At 50.4% G+C, this 13,297-nt stretch overlaps 1 protein-coding gene across 1 annotated transcript in view; it reads right to left on the bottom strand.

The window, feature by feature from the left end:
• The window catches only part of ESRRB (estrogen related receptor beta), a 169,117-nt gene extending 165,194 nt beyond the window's left edge, over nt 1-3,923 (bottom strand). The window contains exon 1 of the mRNA XM_036313923.1: nt 3,684-3,923. Within this exon, the coding sequence (XP_036169816.1) occupies nt 3,684-3,685 (2 nt within the window). The 5' untranslated portion in view covers nt 3,686-3,923. The remainder of the gene's footprint in view (nt 1-3,683) is intronic.
• Nucleotides 3,924-13,297: the final 9,374 nt, after the last annotated feature.

Here is a 13,297-nt window from a genome sequence, read left to right as displayed (position 1 = left end):
ATCAGGGAGCTCTCCACCTGCTTTCTCCTGGGCACAGTGAACCAGACGGGCTTTGAAGTCCTCGTGGGCACAGAGCCCCGAGCAGAGGGAGCAGGGGACCCAGACCGAGCACAGAGCCAAGGGAGAGAAGGGCCTGTGGAGATGTGAGTTTGCTATCACAGGGGAAGACCGCCCTCGGCACTTCACGGGCAGGACAGAGTGGGGACATCCTCTCCCCCTCCACCAGGCAGCAGGGGGAACGCTCCAGCTGCTGGTAAATTGAGCCATACTCCTGCCTCCCTGTTCTCACCTCCGGCCGAAGGAGGAGAATTGATCTGGGGAGTTGCAGGCACAGGGCCCCTCCAGGCCCATGGTGAACCGAGGACCCCAGTCTGCTGCCGGGGACTTTTCTCTGAGCACGTCGGCGGCTGCCGCTGGCTGCAGAGCGTCTGCCACAGTTTCCATTTTCGCTTTGTGAACCGATTCCCCTCTCGCCCCACCTTCCACTTTGCCCAAGTTGCACAGCAGCCTGAAAATGCTGATGGCTTAACTGGTTTAATTTTTTCCCCAGCAGCCCTGAGGGGTTTTAACTCTTTCCACCAGCAGAAACCCTGCTTTTGGAGTTGAATGTTTAAACTCTCACTGGGAGACTCATAAATATTCGGAGTCACTCTCTCCCTCTCTGTTTGATTAGGAAATGAGCCTTTAACTCAATGTAATCCCCAAGCCATTAACAAAAAAGCCCTCAACAGCTTCACTATTAGAATTTCACTCCTAACCCGCTGAGGATTGAATTAGATTAACATAACTACCCACAATCTGAGTTTATTTTCTGTGCCAGATAGAAATGTGTTTTTCAGGGAGAAGGGGGAGGGAAGGGGGTGGGAGGGAGAGAGAGCAGGAGGATAATGAAATGTAAAAATAGAGATAAGAACAAGATGGACAGATACACTGCAGAAGTGAGGTGATGGGGAGGAAGAGCTGTGCAGGGTCATTGGTTGAAAAGTCCTGCCAGCTGCCATTTTTTGTTGAGGGGGCATTTGGAGAGACCCCAGTTTATGTAAATTTGTTTGACTTAGGGGAGCGCTTTCCAGTATTTGCAGTTCCTTCTTCCTGGAGATTGATGGTCCTCTGCACCTGAGCCTGCTGTATTCCAAACACCTGTTCATGGGCCCCACTGTCCCCAGTTTGGGAGGAGGCTGCGGCTGGGCATCCATGTGCTCAGGGGGAGGGAGGGGGACACACAAATGACAGCACGTGCACACAGGCAACCGTGCACTGACATTCGGAGACATAAACAACAAGGATGGAATGGGTGAGATTGCGCAGAAGTCACAGACAGCCCCATGACCAATTGCATTTAAAAAATCAGTTTGGAAAAAAGATGAGTTTGATGGGAGCTCAATCCACATAAAATTAATCGTTGTTGAAGCAGAAAGTAAGTAATCAGAGGCTGCCTTATGCAAATATCTTGAAGTTTTCCCCAATTGCATCTCTAGCACGAATCCCAAAAGGGAAAACCCACATCCTGAAATGAGGATGAGAGCCAGGCCCCCCATCATACTGCCAAACAAGCCCCCAGCCCACCCGAACACATCCACAGGTCGCCGAGCGAAGGAGCAGTTCTTGCCTAAATGTTCCAACAAATAATCTTCCCTCTCAACGCGAATGCTGGTGAGAACTGGGAACTTGCTCAGAAATGCAGGCGTCTCTCCCGCTGCAGGTCAGCTGGGGCCTGCAGGCTCCAGTGTGCCGGTGGAGGGGCGAGGAGATGGTCTGTTCTTGTGTTAAAAGGTTAAAACGTGCCACACTTTCTCTGAAAGGCCATTGAGATCTGAAAGTCCTAGGGTAGCTCCAGTCTGCAAACAGCTGACTGCTGTGATTTCTGAACGCAATGTCTCAATCACTCGAAGCACTTGAGCTTTAATTAACAATAACCCACCAAATCCCACTTCAGCATTATTGTGGGAACCTTAGCAGGATCTGTTTGGCAAAACAGAGTCCCTGGAAGAGAGAAGCAGGAGTACTGCATGTATAATATGCTCAACTCCTGCTTATGTTTGCCTTCATTTCTTGGATTCTACTTACCAGGCTAGGTTTTAAATAGTGCCATTCCCTCCCCCCTCCATTTGCCAACAAACTCCTTATTCTGAGTGTCTCCACCCATGAACGCGGGCTCACTACCTGGACATGCAAAGTTGACCTTCCAATTTCTTACTCCTTCCTGATACCCATGCTCCCTTCCCATAGAAGAGATGAATGGATTGAAGACAACAAGAGGCCAAAATAAAATGCCGGTGAACGTAAAGAACCCAGAGAAGGAAAGTTAAAGTTCCTAAAGGTCAAAACTGAGATCAAATTGCCTCTAAACAGACCTGTGTGTCCACGGTTACTTCCCTTTCATCAAGTTAGATTTGCTGATAAAACTATCTTCTCTTTAATCAAAGGCAATCCAGACATATCTGCTTTGTTTACTGCTTTTAAATTGTTGGAGAGATTTCTCTGTTAGGACATTGTTTTCCCAAACAAACGGAGACGTAGTCCTTAGCGATGCAGCGTATGTAGGGTGAGCATCGTACCAGGAAACAGAAACCCAGGCATTATTAGACTTGTAAAAGAAAGAGGTACGTTTTTAAAGTTGTACATAATATACATTAGACATAGGATTTTTTCCCTAAAAATTTAGGGTTATTATTTCTTTGTAAGTAATATACAGCTAACCTCCCCAAGGGCAGGATTTTTACTTAATACTGTGCATTCTCCAGAAACTCAAGTCCCCAGGGGCCCACAGGAAGCCTGCGATGTGTTAGCCGTGCGGGCCACTGGACAATGTCTGGGGACGGCGATCTCCGGGAGCCACCAGTGCGCTCACACAGCCTGCACCCCGACTGTCTGAAACAAGCACGGCTTTGACAAGAGCCGTGATATTAAGTTTCTTCCTTGGGAAGGATGCGGAGCGATGCCTCAGCAACACGGCACACCTGGCTGCATCCTTTCAGAGCCTCTTCCTCCCCCAGCCCCCACTCAAGTTCCCCTTTCAGGGTGAAGGAAAGACACCAAATGAGCGAGCCGACGAACGCCGGGGAGGCCAGACAAATCGTCAATCAGCTCCCCTCTGGACTTCTCAAAGCAAAGCCACTCCACGGAGCAGAAAACAAAATAGTCCTTTTCCTGGGAGGCACCGCAGCAAAGCTGGCCATGGGGACTGTGGAGACTCCCGCCCCCTGGAAGCTCCCAGGCGGAGCCCAGACCTGCCGGGAGCCCTCCATCGTCACCTGTCCTGTGTAACCTTCCCAGCTCGCCGACGCCTGAGCTGCCAGCAAATAAAAGTTTTCACGCCGGGAGACATACCCACCCGCTGAGCCGCATGTAAACTTTCCCTTGCCCTTTTGATTTACTCCCTTCTTCTCAGCCAAAACAAACACCACTAACAGGGAACCTACTGATTCCAAGCGAGTGTGAGAAGCCGGCCCACCAGCCATTCCCGGTCCCTCTGACCTCCCCGTGACAGCCGGGGACCCGCAACGCGTTCCCCTCGGCCGCCCAGGGATGCTTCACTGGCCGAAAAGCGAGAGGAGGGAGCAGGCACGGGAGATATTTTTATCCATTTCCAAAAGAGAGAGGGGTGTGTGCGGGAGGGGGGTGCGGGGGAGGAGAGGAGGGTACGGCAGGTTCAGGGCAGGCGGGAGAAGTTGGGTACTTACATGCTCTGCCGGGAGGACGGGGTGGGCGGAATGTCTGCCCCTCAGGTGCTTCCAGTTGCTGATGACTCGCTGCTCAGCTCCTCCAGCACCAGCTGACAGTCCCCTGTCTGTGTCTCTTTGTGACTAAGGACACAGTACTCCCAACCTATAAATAGATCCCGACTCCGTGATTGATATAACAGGCAGCTGACAAAAAAAAAAAATTCCCACAACCATAACCAGGTCTTAAACAAAACAGCCAAAGGCTCTAGACTTTCAACTCTGCCGAGCCCCATGCAGACCACACGCTGGAAAGGGGGAGGAAAATGTAGAATAAAAGCGGGGAGGGCCTGGGGAAAAGTATGGAAGTCGGTTATTGCTCCAGCGGTGGAACAGTCGCTTGGGGTCACCAGAGAACCCATGACCGATGGTGGGCAGAGAGCACCAGGGAGGAGCCGGGCGGAGATCCTGACCCCGGGGGGGAGAGGCCCCAGATCCTGAGCCCCTGGCTCTGCAAGGCCAGAGTCAAAGTCCTGACTTGGGAGCATTCGTCAGCACAAGTGCTTTCCATGAAAGTTTCCGAAGGGGGAGCAGACAGAGCCTTCCTAGCTCAGGGGCCTGGCAGGCTTCTCAGAGGACCTGCCGAAGGGCTGGAGGATAGGGGTGGGGATGCAGTCAGGAGTCACCTGTGCCTGGGGAGGCAGGACCAGTGGTTCCCGCCTCAGCACATAGTGGGTTTTTGTTTTTTTTTAAAAGGCCAGGGGATGACATTCATGTCAGAAGAATTGCCCAAGATTGAAAGGCCTTGGGGGTGTTGGTGTCTCTACTTTTCCCAAAAGCTTTTCTATGAGACTGAATTGCCTGGGAAAGTTTCTTCCTGGGGGAAAGAGCCCCGGTCTTTGGGATACTGGAAGGTCTCTAAGAAACACTGCTCGCCCCCATTTCTGCAAAGGTGGGGCAGCTGCCCTGGGGCAGGCCAGCCCAACTCTGAAAGCTGAGCCACAGGCAAAGCTTCCAGAAGATGGAAGAGTCGCAGAGAAAGGGCAGAAGTCTGGGCTGTCCAACAACTAGCTAGGTGAGCTCCTGCTCGCCCCGGGCCTCCCTGCCTGCCATCAGAGACCTACCTGCACTGAACACACCAAGGCCACCTGCCTTGATGATCTGGTGACGAGTGCCCACGGGTTTAGGTGGAATTTCAGGTGACACTCCCCCTTCTAGAGGGGTTGTGGGACCAGCCCCGTGCTGATGTTGTAAGGGATAGGTACTTTACAATCCATAAAACTTCCTGCTCTCCGATGTTTAAGAAGTAAAAGTTGAACTTCTTCTTCCTATTAGATCTAATTCTTTACTCTCCAGGCTAACAGAAGAAGGAGCAGTAGCCAAGCTGTTGAAGTCAAAGCCGTTTAATATGTAGAACCGAGAGCATCCCTTCGAGTACCCTGCCGTTGGAATACAATCTCCAAGAGAGAAAGCCCACGTGTGTCGTACTCACCGTTACATCCCCAGTGCTACCATGTTACCTGAGACACGGTCAGACTCTCCTGAGTATGGACTGACTGATGGAATGAATGAATGAATGAGTGAATGAGTGAATGAATGAGTGGCGCCTAAGACACCCATCATTTGAGTCACTCCTGTCTAGAGTCTTATTCCCGCTAATCTATATTCTGAGAGGTGGAGAATTGGCAGATATAGTCTGACCGACCCATCGTGCATCCATAGCCTCGTTGTGAGCCGCTGTGCTCTGGGTGCCAGGCCAGTGCCCTCTGTCCGGCCTGAGCGCACACAGGTTGCTCGGTGAGTTTAGTTGCTAGGAAGGTGGGCAACCCTGTCGAGAGGGCTCCAGGCTTCCTGTGCTGGTGGCTGCAGCTGTAACCCCTCTGGCACACGCTCACTGTTCACTGCCAGGCTCCTTTTCAGGGCAAAACTGCTCTTCTCAGGCAAACTGAGCACGTCCCTTCATTATTTGCTTTCTTTTAAAATCCTCCAGCTGTGCGCACTGGGATCCTCCCTGGCCCCCCCTGATCTCACCAGAAGTCATGCTTACCAGGTCAGTGTCTTATCTAGTAAGAGCGCTGGGTAACCGGGTGAACCGAGCCACTCCTTCCAGAGGCATCATCCTTGACAGCCCTGTGGGACCATGACAGGCTTTTCACCTCCAGGCCGATTTCTCAATCACTCACAGTCTCGGGCCAGCTCTCCCGGCTGAGCCAAGCCTTGGTGTCTGTGGCCCTTTACTTTCAGGAGGCCCTGGGGAGCTTCCCCTTCTCGCCATAAGCCTCTCCAACTTCAAGGGCCAGGCCCCCTAGGCTCCCAGGGCAGAGGCACACCCTGACATTAAAGCCCCGACGCTGATTTAGGACACCGGGTTGGGATTGAGCCTCTTCCCTTAGTGTTGGGGAGTGGGTGGAAGCCCTCAGCTTCTCTGTGCTTCAGTTTCCCTGCCTGCAACATGGGGATTCTAAGTGTCTACCTCCCTAGATGGGCATGATGACAAATGACACAAGGCAAGGAGATGCTTAGAAGAGCCCCTGGTAGCATGACCAGCCCCAGGCATGCAGACTGTGTCATTCCGGAGGCGGCCCCTGCCTAGCTTAGCCTCATTACTTGAACTTGCTTTGATTCCTCCCCAAAAGCTTGAGGTAGTCCTGGCAGGGCAAGCACCTGACGGTAGGAAGTGCTCTGGCCTGCAGAGTCTAGCCAGAGGTCAGAGGTCAGGGAGAGAACACTGTGTAGGAACTTTTGAGGTTTTGGTGTGTGAGCCCAGGGGCAGGTGAGGAAAGGACAGGGGTGCCCAGGGGACCCTGAATCTCTGCTCCAACTGCCCAAAGGGATTTTTAAAAAGTGACAAAAGTATTGCTACAACCCCAATTATTTAACCTTTTATTCCCTGAGTTTATGAACTCGATCTCAGGGACTCAGTTGAAATCTCAGGGACTTCTTGAGTTTTCTGTACTACCTTTTTTGTTTTTTAGCATGCAATATATACTGTTTCTTATTATTATAAAACTAGAGGCCTGATGCACAAAATCCATGCAAGAGTAGGCCTTCCTTTCCCCGGCTGCCAGCACCAGCTTCCCTCTGGCACCCAGGACCTGGGCTTCCCTCGCAGCCCTGGCTTCATCCGGAAGGTCGTCCGGAAGGATGTCTGGTCTAATTAGCATATTATACTTTTACTATTATAGATACACATACTACCAAATTCCCCATTTTAACCATTTTACAGTGTACAATTCAGTGGCATTTAATACACTCACAGTATTATGTAACCATTCCCACCATTTAGTTCCAGAACATTTTCATCCCCCAAGGAGAAGCTGTACCCACTAAGCAGTCACTTCCTACTTCTCCTCCCCAGCCTCCCGCAACCACTAATCTGCTTTCTGTCTCTGTGGGTATGCCTGGCCTGGACATTTCTTTCTTTCTTTTTTTAAATATATTTTATTGATTTTTTACAGAGAGGAAGGGAGAGGGATAGAGAGTTAGAAACATCGATGAGAGAGAAACATCGATCAGCTGCCTCCTGCATACCCCTTATTGGGGATGTGCCCGCAACCCAGGTACATGCTCTTGACCAGAATTGAACCTGGGACCCTTCAGTCCGCAGGCCGACGCTCTATCCACTGAGCCAAACCGGTCAGGGCTGGCCTGGATATTTCTTGTAAATGGAATCAATCTGTGGCCTGGCCTCCTCCTAACCTTTAACCCTGTGTGTCTGTCCTATAGAAACAAGGACCCTGACCATTGTGCAGCCTTTGTTTTCTGAGGTTCTCCTGCCCCTCATTTGTTGGGCCCACCTCTATTCTTGCCCCTGGATCTTGGGGTAAGCCCCTGGCCTAAACATTCGATGACTATTTGTGGATTCACATGTGACATCCTTGCAGCCAACCCAAGGGGAGGGTTATTCTTCCCCTGTATTCGTTCCCATGCTACCAAGACCTGGGGCTTACAACAGAAATGTGTTGCCTCCCAGCTCCAGAAGCGAGGCGGCCCAGATCAAGGTGTGGGCAGAGTTGGTTCCTTCCCAGGGTGTGGGGGCGGATCAGCTCTGAGCCTCCCTCCTGGGGGCTGCTGATTTGCTAGGGAATTTGCTGTCCCTTGGCCCGTAGTAGCACAGCCCTGATCTCTGCCTTCTGCTCACCTGGTGGTCCAGTCCTCCTGTGTGCATGTCGGTCTCTGTGTCCAAAATTCCCTCTGGACACAGTCATACTGTGTCCCATTAGAGACCCATCCTAATGATCTCTTCTTAAATTGATCATTTGCAAAGACCCTGTTTCTGAATAAGGTCACTTCACAGGTACGGGGAGTTAGGACTTCAACATCGGAGTGTTCATTCCCTTTCTACAGAGGAAGCAACGGAAACGTCATGAGTTTTGCACTCGGCATGAGACAGAGCTGAGTACAAGTGCGTGTCACCAGGAAAAAGACAGGGACAGAGGAAGGTGAGGCCCTGACAGCCCCTCTCCATGCCGTGGGGACGCTGGCTCCCGTCCTGGCTCGGTGCCACTGGACTCCATTTGGCTTGCTCCAGCGTCATTAGTCCCCGCACATCAAGGTGACTTTATACTGTTTACAAGGGCCACTGAAGGTACAGTCCTCCCTGCCCCCGCCCGCTTATCAACTCATTTAACTTTCAGAGCTCCCTAACAGCCTGCAGCCGGGAGGGGTGGGCAGGGACCCCGCAGCCCAGGAACGGCCTGCCTTCGTTTTATCTGCAGAGAAAAATCTATCTGCTGGGGAATAGACCTAAATACAACACGTCGGCGCAGCCAGGCCATTAATCATCTTCCACCAGGACGCAGGACACCGGGGAGCAGCCATCATGGGCACTGGCTCTGCATAGGAGGGCCAGGTGGAGCCAGGGACACTGCCCACTCTTCTGTCTGGAAGGCATTCTCCAGCGATGGGGGTAACATGGCTCGAGGCTGGTGACATCTTGCAAGGGACGAGGGGTGGGAGGGGCAGCCTGACCCCATCCTAGGTGGTCAGGCCTGAAAGGAGGTGCTCCACTGAAGCAAATACCCCCACTCTCTCCACCACCACCGGATACGAAACACCTCCTGACCAGGAACAATTTGCCAGGGACCAGCCAGGCCCAGCAATTTGACACATGCCTACAACCCCCTTGGGGCATCCCATACTCTTCTTAGAGCAGTGGTTCTCAACCTGTGGGTCGCAACCCCTTTGGGGGTTGAACGACCCTTTCACAGGGGTCGCCTAAGACCATCGGAAAACACATATATAATTACATATTGTTTTTGTGATTAATCACTATGCTTTAATTATGTTCAATTTGTAACAATGAAATTGGGGGTCACCACAACATGAGGAACTGTATTAAAGGGTTGCGGCATTAGGAAGGTTGAGAACCACTGTCTTAGAGGAAGGGGGGGTGCCAGTATAGGGGCATAACAGGAGACCTGAGGCATAGCCAAGTCAATAAATCAAAGCCCCGCCCCCAGACCCCCAGGTCAGATTTTTTGCCATTCCTTTCCCCCAAGGGATTGAGCCTACCTGCTGCCCAACCAGCCTGCACAGCATCCCATAAACAAGCCGTCCTTGCTGCGTGCATTCCTAGCTCTACTGCCTTTCCACTCTCTCGTACTTAATTTCCAGTCATTCTTTGCCGTCTAGCTCAAGTGGGATGTCCTACCTGTCCACTCCCTGCCCGCCGAGGTCCTGGCTGCAGTCCTCCCCACCCACCAGCGTGCGTTGTTGTGTCCCCACCACACCCCCCTTTGCCTTGAGTTGTGTGCTGTCTTCTCAGGTGCATTGGCCTCATGCTACCAACAAAGCAGTAAGGATGGCAATAAGTCACCAGGGACTGAGCACCTACTGTGTGCCAGGGTCTGTGTAAAACACCTGATCTACGTTGCCTTCTTTAATCCTTACAACTGCTCCAGTGGACAGGGATGACTTCCCCCCACCCACCATCCAGGAAACACAGTCAGAGGGAAATGACTTACCCAAGGTCACACAGCAGGTAATTGGTGGACTCAGGATTGGACTCACATCTGCCTCACTTGACAGCCTGTGCTCCCGGCGACCGTTTAACTTCCTCTGCTGTGGCCCCCTCCCTGCGTGGCTCTCTAGGTTCCATGGGATAAAATCCAAGTCCTTTGCCTGGCTCTAAGCTGTACTGAATAATCTGCCCTAGCCTATAGCTCTCGCCATGTCCGGCCACATGGAACTTTTCCCTCTGGAGCATTGCATTCCCTTTCATGCCTCTGCCTGGAACATACCATCCGGCCTTCCAAGCCCAGCTCCAATGTCACCTCCTGGGGATGTCCTCCCCTGCACCAGCCACACCTTCCTCGATTCCTACAGGACTGCGTGCCTCAATGTGCCACAGCACTCATCACACAGCATTGGAAATGTTTGTTCACACACTGGTCTCCTTCCCTGGCCTGCAGCTCCTAGAGGGGGAAGACTTGCTTTTTCATGTGTATATCATCCTCCAACCCACTGCCTGCCAATGCCTAGCCCAGATCCTAGCATTTACTAGGGGACCAATAAATGTTTGTTGAATAAACAAACAAGGTCAGTATAATTTGATTGAGAAATAAATGGTCCACAGGGCTGCTGGCTGACATGCCTTAACTCATCTGACCTTCACAGCAACCCTATGACCTTCACAGCAACCGTTCTCATCCCCATTTTACAGATGAGGAAACTGAGGCAGAGGGAGGTCCTATAATAGTCCGACCTTGAAAGAGGCAGAGCTGGGATATGAACCAAGACAGTCCCACTCCAGACAGACACTTCCCCCCACAAGCTGCAGACGGACAAAGACAAGAAAGTGTTTATGAATTGCTGTCCCTGGGAGGAACTAAGCAGCCCTCTGTCTCTGCCAGTCTTTTTTTTTTCTTTAATATATTTTTAAATTGATTTCAAAGAGGAAGAAAGAGGGAGAGAGAGATAGAAACATCAATGATAAGAGAGAATCATTGCTCGGTTGCCTCCTGCACATCCCCACTGGGGACCGAGCTCTCAACCACGTGCCTTGGTCAGCACGTGCCCTGACCAAGAATCAAACTGTGACCTCTTGGTTCATAGGTCATAGGTCAACACTCAACCACCGAGCCATGCTGGCCAGGCATCTCTGCTAGCCTTTTTATAAGGGTCCTGCTATCTGTCCTTCTGCTGGCCAACTCCAGGATCCAAATTATCCAAATTTTTCTAATTAGGCTTCCCTCCTAGCGGACACCCACAGGGTAGGGTAAGAAATGGCTCCCCTTTGCCTCCATGAGGACCTCAAGAAGCTTTCTTTTATATATATATATATATATATTCGTATATAATAAAACCCTAATATGCAAATCAACCAAATGGTGGAATGACTGGTCTCTATGAACTGACCACCAGGGGGCACATGCTCAACATAGGAGCTGCTCCCTAGTGGTCAGTGCATTCCCACAGGGGGAGCGCTGCTCAGCCAGAAACTGGGCTCACGGCTGGAAAGTGCAGTGGCAGTGGCGGGAGCCTCTGTGGCAGCACTAAGGAGCAGGGAGCCGAGTGGTAGGGAGCAGTAAGCACGCGGGCAGTAAGGAGCGAGGGGTCCTGGGCTGCCAGAGGGCACAGGCCAGGCTGAGGGGACCCCACCCCCTCAAATTTGTGCACTGGTCCTCTAGTATATACACTGAGTGGCCAGATTATTATGACCATCTGATGTTTGTAGGCAAATTAGCTATAATTTTGCGCTGAAGTTGCTAGAGGGCCAGACCATTATAAACAGGGAAGCAGGTTGTTTACCACGACAGTAGAAGTGATTTTTTTTTCTGAAGATATGGGTAAACAACGCGATTTAACAGCCTTTGAACCTGAGATATATATTATTATGAGTGGCCAGATTATTATGACCACCCCATCAGGACTTTGTTGGACCACCTTTTGCCTTCAATACTGCGGCGATTCTTCTTAGCATTGACTCCACGAGATGTTGAAAGGTGATGCGAGGAATCTGACACCATGCCTGATGAATAGCACTGTCCAGTTCTCTGAGATTTGATGGTTGTGGAACCAGCTGCCTGATGGCTCTTTTAACTTCGTTCCACAAATGCTCAATTGGATTGAGATCTGGTGATTGTGGGGCCACCTAAGCAAGGTAAAGTCTCCCTCATATTCTTGAAACCACTCCTGCACAATATGAGCACCGTGGCATGGCCCATTGTTTTGTTGGAAGGAGCCATCTCCATTAAGATATGCCATCAATATGATAGGATGAACCTGATCAGCAACAATACTTAGGTATGTTGTGCTATTCAGACGTCATTCCACAGGAATTAAAGGGCCCAAAGCATACCAGGAAAACATGCCCCAACCATAACACTGCCCCCACCAGCTTGAAGGGTTGTATTCATGCATGTGGGGTGCATGCTTTCATGCTGTTGCTGCCAAATTCTCAATCTGCCATCTGCATGATGCAACTGGAAATGTGATTCATCGGACCACATGACTTTTTTCCAATGCTTGACTGTCCAATCCTTGTGTTCCTGCGCAAATTGGAGACGTTTTATCTTGGTAACTGCAGACAGCAAAGGTGTTCGAACAGGCCTTCGGCTTCCATACCCATACGATGCAGTGTATGGCTAATTTGCCTACAAACATCAGGTGGTCATAATAATCTGGCCACTCAGTGTATATATTTATTGATTTCAGAGAGAAATAGAGAGGGAAAGAGAGTTAGGTGAGAGAATCATTGATTGGCTGCCTCCTGTACGCCCCCAATTGGGGATTGAGCCCGCAACCAGGGCTTGTGCCCTTGACCAGAATCGAACCTGGGACCCTTGAGTCCACAGGCTGAGGCTCTATCCACTGAGCCAAACCAGCTAGGGCTACATGAAGCTTTCTTAATAAATAACTGGGAACTCCACAATCTTTCCCTGTAGATTGCTTGGTATTTGCCTTCAGTAGGTTCAGAAGTAATTAAATTACCACGTAACCAGCCTGCAAATCTCAGGGAAAGACCTGAACTAAAGTCACGTCTTACTAATTCATACAAATGAGGGGAGGGATGGGGAAAAACCAGAAGAACTGTGGCTTTCCTTTGAAAAGAAACACATTTTTTACACTTCAAGTACTTATAGTAAATCACACTGAACATTAATAGCAGCCAAATGGAGTTCTTGCTGAGTTTGTGTGAATGAATAAATAAAATGAAGTTTAATTAGCATATTGCCTGTATACAAATATCTCCTATTAATACTCTTTTGAGAGCTTGTTGTTTGAAGGTTAAACATTTAGTCATTCGTCCAACAGGCATCCTGAAGAATCATTGTTGAAAATCTACAACGTGCTACTATGTGCTCTGTGCTGGAAGCCGAAGACAATGAGATGAACCTTGGAAGAGTCTATATATGCAAGCAAATAAACTGTGATACAACATGCCAAGATTTATTAGAATCATATAAGCAATGTACTGAGCGACAGCAATCCACGGAACAACTGGATCTCCCTAAGAGGAGGTAAAAGAAGGTTTCACTGGAAAGGTGATATTTGAGCTGGGTTTTGAAGGATGAGTAGGAGTCTGCCAGGAAAGAAAAGGTGAAAGGCAAGGGTGGACCAGAGGCCCAGCGATGATGCTCCAAGGCATCATTCATATGAGCAATAGCTCATCTGTCACCAATTGTGAGTTG

The sequence above is a fragment of the Myotis myotis genome, unplaced genomic scaffold (genome assembly GCF_014108235.1).
Source record: "Myotis myotis isolate mMyoMyo1 unplaced genomic scaffold, mMyoMyo1.p scaffold_m19_p_1, whole genome shotgun sequence".
Classification (NCBI taxonomy): Eukaryota; Metazoa; Chordata; class Mammalia; order Chiroptera; family Vespertilionidae; genus Myotis; species Myotis myotis.
This window is presented reverse-complemented; position numbering and strand designations above follow the sequence as displayed.